Source organism: Phyllostomus discolor, chromosome 1, assembly GCF_004126475.2.
Source record: "Phyllostomus discolor isolate MPI-MPIP mPhyDis1 chromosome 1, mPhyDis1.pri.v3, whole genome shotgun sequence".
Taxonomy (NCBI): Eukaryota; Metazoa; Chordata; class Mammalia; order Chiroptera; family Phyllostomidae; genus Phyllostomus; species Phyllostomus discolor.
In genome coordinates this window covers 113,920,716-113,941,189 of record NC_040903.2, presented here as the reverse complement: position 1 = coordinate 113,941,189, position 20,474 = coordinate 113,920,716, and the positions used below count along the sequence as shown (strand labels likewise).

The window sequence follows — 20,474 nt, the reverse complement described above, 5'->3', positions numbered from 1 at the left end:
GTCAAATAAAAAAATTACAACAGCCAACAAACAATAGCCTTCAGATGCATGAATCTATCACCAGGTGAATGAATAAAACAATTTTTATTCATTCATTTGGTATGAATGTATAAAAATTATACCTATTTTTGTCATGTATGAAACAATAAATTTTTTGGTGTCCCACAGAATTTTAGTAATTAGTTTATGTGCACCAGAGATCAAAAGGTTGAAAATCTCTGGATAAAGGTATTGTGGCTTTGTAGAAAATTGCTTTTTACAGCGGCATGCTGAAGTATTAGGAATGAAATGCCTTAATTTAATTACTTTAAAATACTTCTGCCAAAACAAATGAATTAATAGATGAAGGGGGGAAGAGGCAGAAGTCCCAGTATGAAGGGGGAAAGTCATGTTTATGGGTCAAGCACACAGGATGAAATGCAAACTCCTTACAGAAGTCCCTGAGGCCTGATCTGAACTTGCTTGTGTCTGTCCTCACCTCCCGACACTCTCTCAGCTACACTGCAGCCTACACAGACCTTCTTTCAATGAGTCAGTCACTTCCCTTCCTCCAAGCCTTTGCACTGGCCATCTCTTCCACCTGGCATGTTGTCTTTTGTTTTTATAGCAACTGATTAAGAGTTTATTATACCTGGCTGGCATAGCTCAGTGGATTGAGCGCGGGCTGGGAACCAAAGTGTCCCAGGTTCGATTCCCAGCCAGGGTACACTCCTGGGTTGCAGGCCAGAACCCCCAGCAACCGCACATTGATGTTTCTCTCTCTCTCTCTCTCTCTCTTCCTTCTCTTCCTAAAAATAAATAAATAAAATCTTTAAAAAAAGAGTTTATTATAAATTTGGTTCATAGGCCACAAGGAAATAAAAGGACTTTGTAAAGTCATTTGGGAAACAGGGAGGTGAGGAGGGCAAAGGTGAGTCTAGGGCGTTGGTGGGCACCCACTGGGGAGGGGGCTGTATAAGGGGAACTAAACAGCCTGTGAGGCTCTGGCATAACAAACAGGTCTGTAATAATGTGGACCTGAGGAACTGGGCCCGCACCTCTGTAGAGCTACTTCTGTAACTCTGTGGCCGAGAGTCAAAGAAGTCCTCGAATCCATGGGAGAGGGGTCTGGATTCCTGGAGGGAACCTGACCATTGAAGTTCCTCATCCAGGGAGGATCCCCACTGGGGTACCCATGAGAGGCCTCATACCAGGAGGTGGGACCATCATGCTAGGAAGGGGTGCCCCTCAAGGGCCCATAGGTGGGTGAGGACACCTGTGGCCAGGTGGGTTGGGATTCCTGCAATACTGGTTGTGGCAGCAGCTGCCAACAATGCCTCTATTTTTGTGGGGTCATCATCTGTTGGGATGACCCACCAACCTCAGCAAGTCCTGCAGGGGTCTGGGACCTGGGAACATCAGCTGGGGATTCCTCTGCCAGCAGCCCTGCCCATCCCTGGACCCCCAGCAGCTCCAGCAAGTGGAACTCAGTCAATGACAGTATCTTTGGGAAGAAGTCCTTCTACTGTAACTGAGACCATGTTCTCCCCTGGTGTCCCCTCCAAGCTGCAGCAGACCAAGGACTTGCTTCTCTTCTTTTCTCTTTCGCTTGAGTTCTTTGGCTTGATCTTCCTGAATTCATCACAATCACACTGGATCAAATTCATGTTAGTTGAAAGCCTTGAAGGTGCCCATGAAGACACAACGATCTTGCAGGATGTACCTCATCCTGTAGTGGATATGGGCAACATCTTGGCTTGCCCGCAGCCATGGTGGAGGTTTTGATCCCTCCAATTTCCCCTGGCATGTTGTCTTGTACCCCCTGTTTGCCAGATACTTCTGAGGTCTCAGCCTAAATGTCATTGAAGAGAGACCCTCCCCCACAAAACTGTCTGATGTGGGTTCTGCTTCTCGGCCTGTTTATTTGTTGCTTGGCTGCACTTCTCACCCACAGGTGGTAAAGATGTTTCTGTTTGTAAGTTATGTCTGTGTTGGGCCACCACTGGGTCCCCAAGGGCCTTCGTTTATCGTGCACCTGCACGCTCCCTCTGCACATCTGGCAGGAACCTGGCTGCTGTTTCAGGCTGGGAGGACCGACCCTGTCACTAGCCGGATGATTTCCCCAGCCACAGAGACAGCTGTGACACAGGACCTCAGAACTGACCTTGGATCCCGCCAGTGCCACCCTCCCAAATAGGTGGCTGCCCCTAGCCTTTCCCACACGCCGAATCACCCCAGTTCGTGGATCCCACCCCGAAGGCCTCGGCCTCCTGCCCGAGGAACTACATTTCCCAGTGGGCGCTGGAGCAACCACAGCTTCAGGCGTGATCCGCCCGCGACTTTAACTCCTTAGTGGCTGCTGGTTGGCGGAGCGGGTGCGGGTACCTGGGGCGAAGGACGACATTCGACATTCGGGGTGTGTACCGCAGATTGCAGAGAGGATGGGATTTAGGGGCCTTGGAGAAAAAGGTAGTCAGGGTGTACGGAGGACAGGCAGCAGGGGTGAGTGGTGAGGATGGGGGAGCCAGCCACAGAGTGCCCGCCCTTAGCGGGACTGGGAACCCGGACCTTTTCCCTCAGTTGGAATATTCTCGGGGTGCCGGGTCCTGCACAGCGAGAAAGTGGGTGAAGGTAAAGGGGGTCTATCCTGGCTAAACTCCACCTATGCCCGACCACACCTGCGTCTTCGATCTCTCCGCGTTGGCAAGGAGAGGGAGAAAATGCAAGCTCCCTTCTCCCAACAGGTGGCCGGGATAGGGAGAAGAGGTGGAGTGGGTTCTCCTCCGTCCCTGGCGCTGACCTGGGAGTGTCCTGTTCTGCTCTGGACCTTGGCCTGGAGCTCGGCGACCCCGTCTTACTGGCGACCCTGTCTTCCTCTCTCGCAGCTGCAGGGACCTGGCTCCAGCCCAGACGTACCTCGAGACACCTGCATCCCCTCCTGTTTGTCTTCGCTTCGGTCTTAACTCGTCCTAACTGCCAGGTGAGCCTTTGAGCGTTAATTTTCCCAGCTCCCCAAGTGGTGTCGGGCTCATTCCCTCAGCGATGGTGGCAACAGATAAGGTTGGTTCTGAGTGGTGGGGTGGTGAACAAAATGAGCTTCCACTGGGGAGGAAGTGGAGGTTGAAGTGGACAACAGACGATAAGACAATTTCAGATTTGGGAGTGCCATGAAGAAAATGTGTGTCTGGAGGAGGTGGGGAGGCCAATTTGGAAGGGTGGCCAGGGAGGGCAGCTCAAGCATTCCCAGACTGAGGGGACAGCAGGGCCAAAAGTGTGGGGATGGGAAAAGCGGCATGCTTGGGGCAAGTGACTGAGGGGTAACCTAGGAACTAGATGATAGCTGGTTCCAGGAAGGATCTGGACTTTATTCTAAAAGCTGCAAGTGTTCATGGGAGACCATCGTGGAAGGTGTTAACAAACAAGACTGGAGCTCTCCAGTGCTCTGGGTTTTCCCAGCATTTTTAGGTGGGGATGGTCCCAGGCTGTGGCCAGGCCAGCAGCATTTCCTGCAAAACCTACCACTCCAGGGTCCCCTCTGATTCTCAAGTGCTCCTCTGTAAAATAGGGGTGATAAATCCTGCCTCACAAGGTGCACACCTGATCCAACTTGCAGTTCTCTTCCCCTCACAGGGCCTGCCCACTCCTGGCACAGAATGCCTGAGGGTCCTGAGCTGCACCTGGCCAGCCACTTCGTGAATGAGGCATGCAGGGGGCTGGTGTTTGGCGGGTGTGTGGAGAAGTCATCCGTCAGCCGCAACCCCGAGGTGCCCTTTGAGAGCAGTGCCTACTACATCTCAGCCTCAGCTCGGGGCAAGGAGCTTCGCCTGACACTGAGCCCCCTGCCTGGGGCCCAGCCCTCACAGGAGCCAATGGCCCTTATCTTCCACTTTGGTATGTCTGGGTCCTTCCAGCTGGTACCCAGTAATGCACTACCACCCCATGCCCATCTGCGCTTTTACACAGCTCCTCCTGGCCCCAGACTGGCACTCTGCTTTGTGGACATCCGCCGCTTTGGGCACTGGGATATCGGGGGCGAGTGGCAGCCAGGCCGTGGGCCATGTGTCTTGCTGGAGTATGAACAGTTCAGGTAGGTAGGGCCAGCCCCAGGTGTGATGAGCACAGCCCTGGGTCCTGGACCTGACTCTTTTAGTGCCTTATTGGCCAATGAGGGGCAAATCCCAGCCCCTTCTGAGCCTCAGTCCCTTCCTCTATAGACCAAGATACTATACTTCCCTGGGGACAGCTCTCTGAGCTAATGGATATGGAAAACCAAAATTGTTATGGGAGGTGGGAGCAAGAGGTGAATAGGAAGGCATGCCCTGAGAATGTAGCCAGTTACTGTGAAAGTTGAGGCTGGATCAGCGCCCTCCACTGCTTCTAGATACCCTCAGGAGGCTAAGAAGAAAGGTGGAGGGGCTTTAACAACATGAAAGAAGGGAGGCTGAGCAGGAAGGAAGTGTTTCAAGATGGTAGGATGGGGACTGCCTAATGACATGGTTTCTAAGTCAGGTTTTACGGTCACCCACATTTGCCTGTCCATTGGTTTGTGTCCCATGGTCTCCTCTGTGGCTGTCTTTTGCCTGTGGGAGGGGTAACAATCTTACCTGGTTGTGATGCATGTCACCTAAGATGGCATAGTGTCAGCCACCTCCCTTCCTCCAAAGAGGAAATGTGTATCAGTCTCTTTGTGCCAGGCCCTGTTCTAGGTGTTGGGGATACAGCAGTGATCAAGATGGATGTGGATCCTGCCTCCATGGAGCCGAAGTTCAGGCAGGGCATGGAGGGACAAGGAAACAAACTAGATGAATTCATGTAGACACATTCCTGAAAAACCCAAGAGGGAGAGAATGACTTTTGGCTAGGGAATGGGGGGCGGGGGATGTTAGGAAAGGCCACTCCTGGAGGAGACACTTGAGCTGAGGCCTACCTGAGAGCCAGCCACGGAAAGCTCTAGAGGAAAAGCATTCAAACTGACCAGAATCACAGGCACAAAGGTCTGGAGCCCATTTGGTGGATCCTCCCTTCCCTGGGGACAGCCCACCTTCATTTGGCCCTTAGGAGACTGTGTTGCCCACTGAGGTGGGTCAGACCATGTCTGGCACTACAGAAGGCAGTTGACTCCTGGCCTTCTCAGGCATTCCCAGGCATGACCGACCCCAAGTGCACACCCAGGAAACATCTGTGGTCCTGCACTCCTTCACCTTGCCTCTCCTGAGAAGTCATGCCACAGGTCAACTCTGTCAGCAGGCTTTTAAGTTTCTCTCAAACAATGAGCATCTCAGTGTGTTCTTGGCCCTATAGCTGGGGAGCCTGAGGGGATCTGCTCCCATCAGGGAGCTGGCCACCCAGGCTAGCCTTCCACTCTTACATTTACCCCCAAATACTGTATTCCAGTCCCGTTTCTTATGCTTCTCAGGCCCATCACTGAGTCAGTCTTGCCATGACCCTTTTCCACAAAAAAACAAGATGCATTTTCTCTTCCCAGTGGTGAGGAATGACCCATGGACCCTTGGAGGTAGGGTGGGGGCTGCTGACGCCATCAGTAGCCAGGACTTGCTCCCGCACACCTGCTGCACAGAGCTATTACTAGTCTCCCTAACATCTTCAGGTCCTGAGAAGAATAGACCCTTCCATGTTAACTCTTCATTGCTAACCATCCAAAATTCCTGGACAGGGATCTCTAGGCTGCAGGCATATCTGAGGTCTCAAAAATGTCTGGAGCCTGAGGTACTCTGGTGGCATACGCACAACAAATACAGACTCTTGTGTTCCCTTGAACTTGTTGCTTTTAATTGGAATTTTCCTTTTGTAATGAATTAAAATCCCATATTGTTCTCATTTAACAGATAGGAAAACTGAGGTTCCCACTGCCAAAATAGCACTGAGGCTGGGAAAAGGGAACTAGGACTCCTAATTTCCTTCCTTTGCACCTAGGAAAAGGTTCTCCTGGCTCCTCTCCCCCATCCCATGGTGAGGGGTGTGTGTGTGTTGGGGGGGGGGGGAGATGAAAGGGCAGAATGGGCCTCACGTGCCCAGGCTGTGTCCCTCCAGGGAGAATGTGTTACGAAACCTAGAGGACAAGGTCTTTGACCGGCCCATATGTGAGGCACTCTTGGACCAGAGGTTCTTCAATGGCATTGGCAACTATCTGCGTGCAGAGATCCTATACAGGTTAGCAGGCAGACCGTGGGTACAAGGGTAGGCTGGGTGCCCACATTCCCCATTGCTTACTACGGCTCCCTCCCCCACACTGCAGGCTGAAGATACCTCCCTTTGAGAAGGCCCGCACTGTTCTAGAGGCGCTGAAGCAGCACAGGCCGGTGAGGGTGGAGGGGAGGGAGGTATACTCACATACTAGTGAGGGCTGACAGGGTATGGACTGAGTCATAGCTAACTGTCTCTAATGTAACTCATACAGGTCCTTAGTTTGCTTTTTCTACAATGTGTGTATGTGTGCATGTGCACGCATTGGGTAGGAGGAGGATGAACCACATGAGTCCTGCAGGCTCAGGGGTCTGCTCCCAGTGGGGTCAGCTGTCTTCTGAGTGCCCTTACTGCATGCTGACAGCCAGACCCTCTCCCTGCTCTTTCTCCAGAACCCAAAGTTGACCCTGAGCCAGAAGATCAAGGCAAAGCTGCAGAACCCAGATCTGCTGGAGCTGTGCCATTCAGTGCCCAAGGAAGTGGTCCAGTTGGGTAAGGCCTGGGATGCAAAGATGGCCAACTACCTCTGTTTTGGCATATTGTATAACCCCCAGGGCAGCTGGTGCCCCTTTTTAGGCCTGGTTCCCTGACTAGGGGAATGGAAGTTGTTGCTAAATGGACCAGGCATCCTCACTTGTCAGGTGTCTGTGTCCTATAAGATGCCCATGAGACAGGCTACACAAGGATTGTTAACCCCTCTCCAGGATGGCCCAGAATGGGGAAGACACCAGTTTGAGGTCACACAGAGCTGGAGGAGGGAGAGCCTTGGCCCCTGCCTCAGTCTATCAAGTTCCCCCTCCTTCTAGCCTGAGTCTGACCTCTGACCCCTGCCTGGCTCCTCTGTCCACAGGGGGCAAGGGCTATGGACAAGAGATTGGGGAGGAAGACTTTGCAGCCTTTCGAGCCTGGCTGCAGTGCTATGGCATTGCGGGCATGAGCTCTCTACGGGACCGGCACGGCCGCACCATCTGGTTCCAGGTTTGGGTCCTAATGCTCACACAGGCAAAGAGATCCCAAAGAGGCATGTGTGGTAGAGACCTGGGGTCACAGGTGGGCAGGAGATGGGGTCTGTATCTAGGCCCCCCAAGTGTCACAATGTCCTTGAAGCTCTCTAAGCCTTCCCTATGCTATGCCTCTCCCCTCCTATGAGTCCCAGGCTCCTATCTAGTAGAGTAGCCCAAGGCAGGGTGACAACAGTCTGATAGGCTTCTTGGGGAGGAACTACACTGATCTGGAAATAGGCGTGAGTCCTGCCTCTCCAAGGAAAAATGGCCCCTGCCCCAACCAGGCTGATTTTGGAATCCCTGTTTCACTTTAGGGGGATCCTGGACCTTTAGCACCCAGAGGTAAGCTACTCCTAATGTAATAAGCTAAGAAAACAGAATGGATGAGTTACCTACAAGGGTTGCAGCGGTCCCTAGTCCCCACTGCAACCCTGGGAGTCGCCCTGGGGTGGAAAAGTGGGAGTCTGGAGAAAGGGTCCAAGGCCATAGGACCTTGCAGCCCCAGCATCAATGTCCTTCAGGGGACAAGTCTCATAAGAAGAAATCCAAGAGATCACAGCCAGGTCCTGAGGACAGAACAGAGGTATGACTCCCTGCTCCTAACTCCTTCCTACATTCCCCCTGCCCTGACTGTACTTCCCAGGGCCAGCTTTTGGATAGCTGCCTTCCATTGACTTTGTGGGGGTGGGTGGGGGCAGTGGTGGGTCCTAACGAACCTCTGAACTGCTCTTGGAGCACCTCAGGAACCTGTTTCCTCCACCCAGGACCCTCTATCCCCAAGCAAGTCCCCTTCCAGGACACGAAGGGCACGAAGAGGACTTCCTAAGCAAACTACACCCCATCGGCCTGAGGGGACCAGTCTCCAACAGGACCCAAAAGTCCCCCCAGTCACTGAGAAAGGAAAGAAAACAGGGAGAAGGGCAAACTCAGGTGGGCCTTCCTCAGCACCCTCCTCTGGGGATGGAAGAGGCACCACCAAAAGGAGCTTCCCAGAAGGAAAGGGTGACAGTATAGGCAGCAGTTACAGGTGGACAAAGGTGGGAGGAAGGCTGACAGGGTAGTCCTCAACTTGGGGTCTGAGCTGCCACCTTACCTGTCCTCCCTCCAGGCCACTGCGGACCCCAAAAGATCAAGACTGATACCTCATCTTTGGAGCCTGAGGGGACTTTAGCCTCTTAGCTGCATATATGCCTTCCTACTGCCTTGCTCTGGACCTGCGGGGGGGGGGGGGGGGGGGGGGCCTGTGTGGCTTCCTAGAGGCAGGGAGTAGTCGAAGGGCGCTGGATGCCTGTGGTCCTATGGTTGTTCCTTACACAAGTATGATTTTTAAATTTAATCCCCACCATCCCCCCTTTTTAAGCTCATGTAAAAAATGCTATATTTTTAAAAATGTATAAATTGATAAACTTCTTGGGTTGGCTACAGAAGACCTGAGATGGTAAGTTAGGAGGGACTGTTTGCCTGGCCTTGAGTCCAAGAGGGCTACATCCCCAGCAAGGCAGACTGAGCCCCATGCTAGTCCTCAAGGCCCTGGCTGTCAGAGGACAGTCTGTGTCTGCAGGGACAGTCCCGCACAGGTGGTGCACAGAACCTGGCCCAAGGCTAGGCTCCATAGCTTTTCTAGTCCAGGATTCTTCAGGGCCTGTGGCTGCCCTCCAACTTGGCCCTAACTAGTCAGTGCTGACCCACCCAGCCCTGCCGATAGGGATTTATCTCATGCCCTTATCTTGTGATCATCCCATCCCCAAGTATCCCCCAGGGCTGCAACCCAGACTCTGCACACACAGGTTATCTTAGATTTTGCCCTTGCCCCCAAATACCTGGAGAAAAGCCTTCCCCTCACAAATTGAGAGGATGGGCCCTTAAGAGGAAACAGCAGGAGTGAGCAGGGGTCTTGAGACAAGGATTTAATGTTTAAGAGGTCATACATCAGTGCTTCAGGCAACCCCTAAAGCTTTCCACAAATAATCTCCACCCTCAGGGACTTAGTTCAGGGGTAGGTTGCAGCACTAGCAACAGAGATTGAATTTGGAAGGGAGAAAAGGTGAGCTTCAGGCGGGAGTCCCTAAGGGGCAGGTGGCCAGCAGGGTCTCGGCGCTCCAGAAGGTCGCAGCTGCAGAACAGGAGGGACCATAAGGACTCCCTTGAGGACCCTGTGAGGGCAGGACTGCCACTCCCACCCCACTCACAGGACGGCTTCCTGAACTGGCAACGACGTGTGCAGCCAGCAATCCACGTGGCTGCCGTAGGCCTCGTACAGCCTGAGCACCAGCGTGTGGTCCTGGGGATTGGTTTCAGCCTGGGTTGGGAAGGGGATGGTGGGTGGGGCCAAGGTCGGAAGCAGCCCGGGTCCCTGCCCCATGCCGCCCCACCTCGCATATTGCCTTCTTGACGGTCTCCAGCACCACAGCGGGGGAGGACACAGTGAAGGCACTCCAGGCGGACACAGGTGCCCGGCCTGGGGTGGGCAGAGCCAACAGAGGGAAGTTGAGGCTGTAGGCTGCTTGGATAACACCAGCATCCTGGAAAGAGCCTGGGCAAGGGCCGAAAAGGAATGCGTGGTGCCAAATGCGTAGAGACGCAGGGCAGCAGTCTTCCCCTCCCCACCAACGGTTGGAGAAACCGAGGTCTGGAGAAAAGCAGAGAAGGGGTGAGGCAGCACTCACCCGTGTGCGGCATCAGTGCATATGTGAACTCATGGCGCCCCATGTCAGCAGTGGCATCAGGGGCCTTAGGGGCCCGCAAGCTGCAAGGAGGGTGGGAATGGACCAGGCTGGAATTTCGGCCCTGGAAGACCTGCCCCAATGCTGGCCCCAGGTTTGGGCACATGACTCACAGTGAAAGGCTGAGGACGTTGCCCCGAACCGAAGAGCCATACTTGCAGTCATTGAGCAGGGCCAGCCCGAAGCCGTGTTCTGATAAGTCCATCCAGCGGTGGGTCCACACCTGAAGGGCAAATCCCAGACCTACTTGGTGGCCCTTCCTCCTTTTGCTCCAGTCACTGAAGTGAAGGCAAGTTCTGGGACCTCAGGATTGAATGCTAGCTCTCGCAATAGGAGGTCCTGAACACACCACCCAAACTGTCTATGCCTCAGTTCCTCATCTGTGAAATGGGGACAATTAGTACTTAGCCCACTGAATGGATATGAGTATCAAACTAAACATAAAGCATTTAGCACAATGCCTGGCATACTTCAAGAATTAGCCAATATTGCTCTTCCTCCTCCTCCTCACCATCCCATTCCATACAATTAGTCTCTCCCCAGCTAGGAAGAGTCCAACTCCCCCCGCCCCCCCCCGTGTCAGACCTCAAACCGTGCCCAGTCCCAAGAGGTGTTGTAGTGGGTAGGCCGCTGCAAGTGCCCGAACTGGACCTCGTAGGTGGCCTGGGGGCTCCGCACACGGGCAGGGAACTCCACCTTCAGGAATTTGTGGGCTTCATGCCAATGTACCTGGGGTGGGGGTCAAGGGTGAGGGGAGGGAGAGACACATGGGCCTGGGGCTGGCCCCTCCTTACCAGCCACACTTTCCGGAAGGCAGCCACCATCCTACCCCCATGCTACCTCGGTGTGGAAGCGGACATAAGGGCAGCCAGCATCCAGTACCACCTCCTGGCTGAGCCGACTGTTGGGGCTGATCTGTAGCAGGAACCAGGCACTGCCCCGCACGCCACCCTCAGTGCCCACTGCCAGGGTCCCTGCCTGGCCTAGCACTGGCTTCCTAGAGGGCAGATGTGTGAGGCACTAAGCTGGGGCCAGCTGATGAAGGGCCCAGTAGGCCTGTACGTCCCACCCCCACCCCCACATCTTGCCAACCCGCACCGTGTCTCCAGGTGGTAATCCATGACATCCCATGCATCCCAGTACAGAGGGACATCATCAAACAGCACAAACTGGTTCCCCACGGCACCCTCAGCAATAGCCTCCCTGGAAGGAGATGGGGATTGGTACTTTACAACTGTATGGTTTTGGGGTCTCCAGATGCTCAAGGTGGGGTTGGGGCAGGGTGAGTACACCAAGGGACAAGGGTCTCCCCAGCCCAGCCTGCTTTGTTCCATGAGTGGGTCCCAACTCAGAACCAATGGTAGGCTGCTGTGGCCAGAGGACAGAGGGAGCAGGGTCTGGGATCCACCTGTGAGATCCTGGGAGAGGGCAGTGAGGGGTTGGCACCTGCTAGAAGCCACCAGCACCAGGGATGTCAGGCGGCCAGTTGGGTCCAGCTTCACCCGGATGATGCCATTGTCCAGAGTCACAGAACCGTCAGTCTTGGCAGAAGGGAGCCTTGACACAGTTGGCAGGGGCTTCCCACAACCAACAGCCCCCCACCCCAGCCCCATCTCACCACTTGTTCCAGTCCAGGGAGCTCTGAACCCCATGCTGTCAAGAATGTTCCAGGACAGCCCCGACCCAGCTGGACACGCCAGCACTCACCTCTTGCACAACAAACACAGGCTGCTGGGGCAGCAGGGGCTGCAGTGAAGTGGGGGCTGGAACAGGAGCATAACCCATGCTGGGCACTGTCACCAGTGCTGAGGATGAGAACTGGGCATGAGTGCAGCCTCCTTGAACTTTCAGAAACCTCTCTTTGGGATTCAGGGATACTACTACTGCTACTCTCCAGCCTGGGTCACCCCAGGGCAGAGATCCCCAGGGGAGTGTCCCTGACCCTTGATCTGGCCTCCTTCCCTCCTGCTGCAGCAGCAACCCCTCTCTCCAGCTCATACCTAAGCTGTGGGCTCCACCAGGCCTGGGCAGGGCCAAAACTTCAGTGCGCTTCCAGGGCAGTGTGTTGACAATGAGGAGGCCCTCAGGACCTGGTTCCCCAGCACACAGGGCTGCAGCTGCAGCGCTAAGCAGTGTGTTGCCTTGGGAACGGATATCTGAGGAGAAATTAGTTGGTCACTAGTGGGCAATGACAGAGGCTTCCTACAACCAACTGGGATGATCTGAGTGACCTACAGGTGACACTCTGGGATCAGCCCCGGGTATTGAAGAAAACAGTGGGAATGTTCTCAGCCTAACCTTCATAGTGGCACATGGCTTCCTCGGCCACTAGCTGAATGCAGCTTCCAGTCACCACATCGTGGAACTGGTTCAGGAGTAGAAGCCTGCAGGGGTCAAGGGCAGGAATGGGGAAGGCCAGGAGGGTGGGAAGAATAAAGGCTGGGAGGAGCAGCCACAGAGGTCTCTGGGTGGAGTCAGGCAGGTGACAGGCAGAGCCAGGCTGACCTCCAGAGGCCCTGCAGCTGGGCTGCTGGGTACAGAAATGGGGTGCTGCGGACCAGGGCCAGGCTGCTGAGCAGCTCCACGTCATGAAGGATGCGCTCACACTCCCGGTTCCCCTTCTTGATCTGAGCCAGGGCCAGCAAGGCAAAAAGGATGAGTCTAGAACCTGCCCAAGCATCCCAGAACAGCTTCCAAAGCCCTCCATGGCTCAGAATACCTGATGTCCTGACTCAGAACATCATCTAATGGCTCCCCAGGACCTCCTGGATAAAGCCTCTTGTAGGTGACATTGTCCCAAATGCCTCCCTCCTTCAGACTCCTGATCAACACGGCTCTTGCACTTCTCTCAGCTCCTCCTTGGAGCACAAGCCTCCTCCCCCAGATCTGGGTGGGCTCTGTCCTGTTTCTTTCACTGACTCTATACAACACAAGCACGCTCTCCCTGCTCGGCTGAGTGACTGGCTCCTGACCTGGGCGTGGGTGGTGTAGGTGCCATTATGCAGCTCCAGGAAGAGCTCCCCGACCCATGTGCACAGCTGCTCTGAGTCGCTCTCCAGCATTGAGAAGAGTTGCCCCGGAGAAGACAGCTGCACCCTGAGGGAGAATGCAAGCCTGGGTCTCCCAGCCTTGTGGGGGGCCACATGACTCAACCTTCATCCATACCAGAACAGATCAGCGATCCAGTTCCTGAAGAAAGGAGCTGCCCCCAGAATGCTGTCTACACAAAACCAACTCTAGAAATCCCAGGAAGAGTTTTCCTCTCTGGTGAGTTTAAGTTCCTTCCCACCCTCAGCTTTCACCCTACCTCACCCCCAAGGTAGAAGGTGGAAGGAGCCCATGGAACAGGATTGGAGCGGGACTGGTCTAATGGATGGGTGGGGTCAAACTTTTGAGTAGAAAGGGCTCAAGGCAGGGGCTGATGGAGCAGCTCAATGAAGGCTGCTGGTGGGCCAGGCCTGACCTGGGCAGCCCGTCTGTATTGTACAGACGCTTCAAGCGGTCCACCATGGTCTGCGTGGGGCCACCGCCCCCATCCCCAAAGCCAAAGAGGAAGGCACTGTGATTGGTCCGCCCTTTGTCCCGGTTTTTGGCCACGGTCTTCAGCACCTGGACAGGCAGGGGCAGGGCAGCATGGTTTAGTCTAGGACAGGACACCTAGCCTCTCCAACCTACCTCCCTGGCCCCACTAGGAACCCTCTCACCTCCTCCACACTGCCCTCCATCCCATATGAGTCACCAGGTGGGAAGTGAGCCAGCACACGGGAGCCATCCAGCCCTTCCCAGAAAAAGGTATGGTGCTGCAGGCAGGCAGAGGCAGAGGAGAGAGGCTAGTGTTAGAGCTGAGGCAGAGCTGGGTGCTCTAGGCCTGCCCTGCCCTGCCCCTAGTGTGCCCTTGGAGGAAGCACACCCTCTCTGGGTGGGGGTTGGGTGGTTTGTCCAGGACCCCTGAATAAGCCTGGGGAAGAGATGAGTGGGCCAGGTGGGACCCAGACCCACTCTAACGTTACCCACTGGGGTCTGCTCACCGGGAAGTTGTTCACCAAGTTCCAGCTCAGTTTCTGGGTCAGGAAGTGTCTGATGCCACAGCTGCGCATGATCTGAGGAAGCTGTGCTGAATAGCCAAACGTGTCTGGCAGCCAGAACTGCAGGAAAAGGGCCTCTGGGGCATGAGAATCAGGGTTCTTGGCAGAGCAGCCCCAGCCTCAGCCCCTCATCTCTCCACACCAAGCTCTAACCCAGTCTGCCTGAAGAGATTGCAGGGCCCAGCCTACCTCAGTGCACATCTTCCCAAACTCCTGCAGGAAGAAGTTCTGGCCCTGTAGGAACTGCCTCACCATGGCCTCTCCACTAGGAATGTTCCCATCCTGGCAGTGAGGGAAGAGGGGATCAGCACCACATGGGGAAGAGGTGGGAGCTCATGCCGACCCCACCCCATCAGAAGCCGTGGCTCTGACCCAGGAGTTACAGCTAGCATCCAGGAAGTATGTATCTTCTGGTTTCAGACCCGTCTATCTGCTGGAAGGGGAGCTTCTGGGTTTGGTCATGGAGACAGCCTGTCACCTTGCTTAAGAGTCTCCTCCCCCTTTGAGCCCCAAGCCACTGCCACAGATAGGTTGTGAAGGACCTGCAGAAAGCTGAGGAGGAAAGCCTTAGGCTGATGGTGTGCAGATTGCACTTACCATCTCCACCCAGGTGCCCCCTACAGGCACAAACTGCCCATGGCAGGCGAACTCCTGTAGCCGGGCATACAAGCCAGGGTAGTGGTTCCTCACCCACTCGAGCTGCTGCGCCTGGGAGGGAGATGGGACAGGGGCTGTGCCAGGAGTGACAAGAACCCCACCCAGGTCCAAGAATCTGGGATCCAGATGAAGGTGGGGAAAAGCCCTGCCCCTCAGGCTGAGGAGGCCCTTAGAACCTCAATATTGGACCTACTGGGTTTCTGGTGTCCCCACATGGCTGCCCCCTGACCTGGGAACAGACAAAGATGAACTCAGGGTTCCGCTCCATGAGCTGCACAGCTGTTATCCAACTCCGAGCACATTTCCGCACTGTCTCCTTGAAGGGCCAAAGCCAGGCTAGATGGGGAGAAAGAACAACAAGGTCCCCAGCTCCACACAGATCTCCAGCCTCACCCTTTGCCCCAGCACTCTGACCAGGCCCAGTACGGGCCCCTAGGGTCTTCTTAGCTCTCCTCCCATCCCAGGCCCCTTTCCCTGAAAAGTCCTGTGATATCCCTCCTGAGCTAGCAGTTCAAATCACTCCTACTAGGTGGGAGTAAGGGGTGAGACAGGAAGGCCACTAGGGCTATCAGGTCAACGTTAGAGGTCAGGAAATAAAGGACCCAGAAGTTTAGACACCCGCAGTAAGGGTACTTTAAGGAGCAGCAAGTTAACCCTATCCCTAACACACATTGATGGGTATCCCAGAACAGAGGGCACAGCTCCCCAAGATGAACTTGGCCTGGTCAGCCACCCAACATGGAACACTATAGCCTCCCCTTACCTCTAGGCCTCAGTTCCTTCCTCACCAGGCAGAGCCCCCACCCATGCATGGGTTCACATGGAGCATCCGATTTTGTTGAAAGAATAAGTGAAGTTATACCTAGCAAAGCCCACATTCCAGTCCCCTTGGAAAGACTGAAGCCCAAGAGGGGCAAGAACTGGCTGAAGATCACACAGTGCTTCCAGGGCACATCCAGACTTCAAGGTCACTCCTGCATCCCCTAGGCAACAGTCCCCCTACCTGTATCAATGTGGCAGTGCCCCATGGCATGAATGGTATGTTGGCTTTCACCTCCACGTTGACCAAAGAACTTGGAGGCCAGGTCCTGGGCCGCTGGGAAGGTTTCAGGCTCCGCAGGGTCACAAACGTTCACAATCTGGTTGGCTGTGTACAGTGCCTGGAAGCTGCGCTGGTTGTCTTCCCCAAGGCCCTACAGCAGGGTTCTCCCCTTAATCCCATCTTAAACAAGCCAGAGTCTCCAGAACTAGGCCCTGCAGATCTCCCAAGGGTCATCAGCAGAGCTCTTCCCTATCTCCAACTCTTTGACCCTGACAGTCTCCCTGCTCAGCATTGTTTCCCTTCTCCCCTTTACATCAACTCTAGGGCAGGCAGAAACACTCTCCCTGTTGTGCATTCCCAAAGTCCCAACTATCTGACTCAAGAAACAACCTGCCTGGAGTTCTAGAGTGATGAGGTAGGGTGGGGGTATCAAGTACCTTGGCCACGCCCAACAGCAACTCCAGATCCACCAGGAGTTTGTGGACATCCCGGTGGAACAAGGCCAGCTCGGCCCTGCTCACCTGGAACATCTTCTCTGGGTCTGGGGCTGCAATCATGGTGCCCTTCCCAGCCCCCAGGAGCCCATTGCAGGCAACTTCCACATACAGGATCAGGCTACAAACGTGGAAAGAAAGTCTCAGGCCAAGGGACTGGCAGAGGACTCTGGGGGCATGGGAGGACTGAGGGGGCATCCAGATGACTCCTTCCCATTCACCTCCATGATCCCATATGTCAAGTCTGTGTGAAGAGGGTCATAGTAGTATCACGAACCTGCACCCATGTGATGATAACGAGAACTCTATTATGATTGGCAAAAACCAAGCCGCTCAGTCTAGAACTGTGTAAATCATGTTGCTATTTAGCCTTTTGTTCCCAAAGCTGTCTTTACAAAGCACTACCTTGGTCTCAGAAATGTCTTTGCGTATTAAAAACTAGTTGGGATCTCTCAGAGCAAAGACCCATCAGCCAACCCAAGGAGGGCTGTTCTCTGGAGCAGCATATTGGGCTGCAGGGCTGTCCTACTCAGTCTTTAGAGAGTAACCACGATTTCTTTGGGGAAGGCCTCCCTGACCCTTTCCCCACTCCCTCCTAAATCTGAAACAGAGTTCTCAGATTGAGCTCCCAGTGTTTTCTCCCAGAACCCACATCAGTTTTATAGTTGTATGAGCATGCATGAACCCCCTTGCTGCATAGGACCACATTACTCACCACCACAGGCCCAGTGTCTAGAAGCATTAGACACACAGTGTTCAATAAATATTATAACACAATCACAAAGTCTAAGAGTTTTAATGGTGTCATAAATGTCCATTTTCTAATACAGAGTGAAAAAATTCAGGACACAAAATATCAGAGATATAATCTCAACTAGTAAACTAAAGCCACATCTGCAAGAATTCCTGAGATGAATGCTGACATGTGAATAATGGTCATCTCTAGGTGGTGGTATAATGGGAGGTCCATATTTACAACAAGAAGGTAAACATTTTTTATAGCCAGAAAAAATAATCCTGTTTTTACAAAACAAACTCTGAGATGGTTGCGGTGGAGGTGGGTGTGTTCCAAGATCATTCTGGGCCTTTGCTCCCACCAATGTGTCCTCCCCCTCTAGTGTCCCCTCCTGCATATCCTTGGTCAACCAGAGCACAGGGACTTACCTCCGGGGATCTCCTTCCCCCAGCCTATCAGTCAGGACATAGCTGGTCTTATCCCCTTCTTTGGTCAAACCCTGGTGGGAGGAGAGTGAAAGAAACAGGTCTTGAGGTTTTTGGACAGTTCAGGTGAAGTATAAGCTGAGGGAGTCCAGGACACTCCACCTGGTCTCCAGCTTTGGCTTCTTTCTCCTAGGCAAGGTCAAGAATGATAAATCAGGGACCCCTGGTAGCAGGTGGCCTAATCCCCATGGCAATCAGTACCATCACCACCACATGGCACCAGCAGAAAAGCCCCTGGTTTTATGGGAAAGGTCCTGGTCAGGCATCAGGAGTACTGGGTGTGGCTTCTGTACCCCCTAATAAGTATGTTAAGGGAAACTCTGTAAAGTCAGGGGCAGGTTTGTCTCACTCTCTGCTATAGTCCCAGAGCTTAAAACAGGGCATGGCCCAGACAAGGCATTCAGGAGACATCTGCTGAGCCACTGGATGGAGGGAGGGAGGGCTCTGCCATACAGGTAGGACAACAATCCTACCCTGAGACTGAAAGTCCAATTGGAATGAAGGCTGTGTAAACCGAGCAAGTGAACTACCTCTACATATCTCAGCTTCTTAATCTGTAAACGGTGATAAAGACCCAAATATGATTATAAAGATATTGTTAGGTGCATAAACAAGACACTTAGCAAAGGTTAGTTGTATCTGGAGAATTGGGATGGGGTGGTAGGGTGAAATCCATTATTTCAGGGGAAAAGAACTTAAATGCAACTCAAAAGCAATTCATTTAACTTACCCAATGTGACAGGGACCCAACCAAGCACAGAGGCCCAAGTAGAAACGCCCCCAGTCCTGAAATACTGATACCATCCTGCAGGCAGAGCCACTCGGCTATGGCTTCCAGAGATTAGCGCTAAAATGTGGCCACGATTGTCCCTAGGGCAAGGCTCCTTACCTGAACTGGTTCCCCATCACGCCACACCAGGCCTTCTCCATCACTTTCCCAGCGAAGGTGAACTTCCTGACCCACCCATGCCTCTGGGATGGTCAGCTCCACCCGGAACCAACAAGTCCACCACCTGCAAGAGAGCCAGTTAGGTGGGCCTCAGGGTGGAAGCCCTATCCTTTTGAAATAGTAGTTCCTTGGATTAAGTAAGGGTCGGTAAGGGCTTGAGACTTTCTCTATGCATTACAAAGTACTCAGATTTGATCCACAATAAAGGAGCAAGGTGTGTGCAGCAAGGTGATGGGAAGAGGCAGAGGAGTAAAAGGTCAGGTGATCCATCTTTGAGTAACTTTCTTAAGGGGAGTCGAAAGACTGGGAGAAATGAGAAAATGAACTCTTCCATGCTAAGGGACCATGGAGATGTTCCCAGCAGGGGGTGCAGTTCTGCCCTAAGTGCTAAGGCAGACGGCCGATGGTGGAGGTGTGGCCATCAGGAGTGAACCAGCCCAGAGGGGTACCTTCCCTTCCGCCTGCTGGCCCCGCCCCGCCTCTAGGCATTACCCACGTGGGTCCGAAGCTGTCGCCGACCTGCGCAGGGCGGAAGTCCTGCTGGACTGCCTCCTGGTAGGACAGCCTCTCGGGCGTCAGGAAGCTAGAGAGCGCAGCCACCGGGCAGCTGTCTCCGAAGAGCCTAAGCAAGAGGGGCCGGTGGGCTCACGCCGGAGGCCAAATTCCCGCTTACCCACCAGCAGCCCATCAGCGAGAGCGTTTCCCCAAACACAGCCTTCCCACCCTCTTCCCTCGCCCTGTCTGCAGAGGGCGGGCATTTTCCCTCAGTTTGGGTGGTCGAAGCTTATTAGGTTTATCCGTATAAAGGAAGGCTGAGGCATGCGGGAGGGGCCCCGCCAGCGCCCAGAGCGAGGAGGCCACACCTGCCGCGGAGGTTGCAGTCCGTAGAGTAGAGTGGCGACACAAATTTCTCCACCCGCTCCAGCGTAGTGCGCCAGTGCTTCAGAAACGGTGCCGCTGCCATTGCCACAAGCCCAGTACTCCTCCCGGAAGGTCTCGGGTGCTGCCAGCGCGGACCGGAACCAGAGGTTCCAGCATCCAAAAGAAGCCTTCCTGCCGCGGGACGCTTTTTTTGGTAACACCGCGGCTCCTGAAAGCCCAGGTGCTCTGAATCTCGAGCAGGGTACTATTAAGCACTTCCGGGGCTCTCCTCTATCTCTTCCGGGCTAGTGGGCCACTTAGCAAGTCCCTAAATAAAATGGCAAGTTTGACGTTTACATTCTCCGAAAGTCCTGGCACAGCAGAAGCAGGTCCCTCAGCCTCAGCAGCTACAAGTGGTAAGCTCCTGGCCCTCCAGTTGTCAGCCAGGCCTGTGGCTCCCTCAAAAACCTAGAGAGCTGGGGTGCCAGGAATAGACCTGGGGTTAATTAGGGAGGGCTTTGCACCTCAGCTTCCTCTACCACCTATTTTATGTTTTACAGCTGTTGGTAACTACCAGAAACTAGAAAGATTTCGATTTGAAATGCCATGTTAGTCATAGCATTGAAGATGCTAATAAAATACTGTATTCCACCACACAGGACTGAAGAATTCAGAGAAGCCATAATGCCAGACACACCTCTAACTTCATTTTCACATTACTTTTTTTTTCTTCCTAGGATTGCTAGATTTCTCGTCTATAAAATCATTAGTAAGAAAAGTATATACACAGCATTAGCCCTGATATTTTAATAGAAATACTAACCAGCTTATATGTATATTTCAAATGCAAATTGCAAGGAAAGGTGACTAAGTCCACAAAACCAAACATAACTGAAACATAAATAAATAAAACCTGCCAGCTCTAATACAGGCTGGGTTTACAGATTGGAGCTTAAGTATCAGAAGAGGAATAAAAATGCTGCTTGTGAAAATCCTAACTGTAGGTGACATTCCCCCTTCTTTCTGGTTGCACTGGTGGGTTGAGTTTTTCTCTTGAACTGGCCTGGAAACCCTATTCCTGACCTGCAAGCAGGTACTCTGGACCTAACACTGCAGGGACAGCAAGAACTGGGGCCCCATCAATTTCCCCCATAATCCCAAGTCAACAGGACCTTTCATGAGTAAGCAGAGGGGAATAGGTGAGTTATTCCTGGGAAAACCTGAAGATCTCTCCTCCCCAATCTGTATGTATCAC

At 53.6% G+C, this 20,474-nt stretch overlaps 2 protein-coding genes and 1 pseudogene across 15 annotated transcripts; 1 reads left to right on the top strand and 2 right to left on the bottom strand.

Moving 5' to 3' along the window:
• Positions 1-1,080: 1,080 nt before the first annotated feature.
• On the bottom strand, positions 1,081-1,842 carry LOC114492023 (annotated as a pseudogene).
• On the top strand, positions 1,719-8,593 carry NEIL1 (nei like DNA glycosylase 1). 8 transcript variants are annotated; one of them, XM_028507126.2, is made up of 11 exons: positions 2,356-2,481; positions 2,865-3,039; positions 3,610-4,066; positions 6,031-6,150; positions 6,236-6,299; positions 6,576-6,675; positions 7,034-7,161; positions 7,502-7,529; positions 7,709-7,770; positions 7,952-8,117; positions 8,296-8,593. In XM_028507126.2, the coding sequence occupies exons 3-11, from the start codon at positions 3,633-3,635 to the stop codon at positions 8,364-8,366; spliced, it is 1,173 nt and encodes a 390-aa protein (XP_028362927.1). In that variant the 5' UTR covers positions 2,356-2,481; positions 2,865-3,039; positions 3,610-3,632; the 3' UTR covers positions 8,367-8,593. The 8 variants fall into 8 exon arrangements, with proteins under 8 accessions (XP_035883567.1, XP_035883573.1, XP_035883559.1 ...); XM_036027674.1 differs by lacking the exons at positions 2,356-2,481; positions 8,296-8,593 and adding an exon at positions 1,719-2,176 and having other exon boundaries at positions 7,952-8,282; XM_036027666.1 differs by lacking the exon at positions 8,296-8,593 and having other exon boundaries at positions 2,355-2,481; positions 7,952-8,282.
• A 481-nt stretch (positions 8,594-9,074) lies between these two features.
• Positions 9,075-20,093, bottom strand: MAN2C1 (mannosidase alpha class 2C member 1). Of its 7 annotated transcripts, none has more exons than XM_036027661.1 (26): positions 19,222-20,093; positions 18,855-18,980; positions 18,299-18,422; positions 17,353-17,423; positions 16,132-16,309; positions 15,656-15,845; positions 14,882-14,988; positions 14,593-14,703; positions 14,185-14,277; positions 13,939-14,055; positions 13,615-13,710; positions 13,374-13,519; positions 12,883-13,006; positions 12,416-12,537; positions 12,209-12,294; positions 11,911-12,066; positions 11,604-11,728; positions 11,357-11,487; positions 11,009-11,113; positions 10,751-10,907; positions 10,496-10,639; positions 10,024-10,133; positions 9,854-9,933; positions 9,572-9,720; positions 9,377-9,486; positions 9,078-9,300 (listed from the first exon to the last, which is right to left on the bottom strand). In XM_036027661.1, exons 1-26 carry the CDS (start codon positions 19,320-19,322, stop codon positions 9,165-9,167), a joined length of 3,195 nt encoding a protein of 1,064 aa, XP_035883554.1. In that variant the 5' UTR covers positions 19,323-20,093; the 3' UTR covers positions 9,078-9,164. The 7 variants fall into 7 exon arrangements, with proteins under 7 accessions (XP_035883547.1, XP_035883543.1, XP_035883554.1 ...); XM_028506065.2 differs by having other exon boundaries at positions 11,357-11,451; positions 11,618-11,715; XM_036027654.1 differs by lacking the exon at positions 19,222-20,093 and having other exon boundaries at positions 9,075-9,300; positions 11,357-11,451; positions 11,618-11,715; positions 18,878-18,980.
• Between the last annotated feature and the right edge of the window lie 381 nt (positions 20,094-20,474).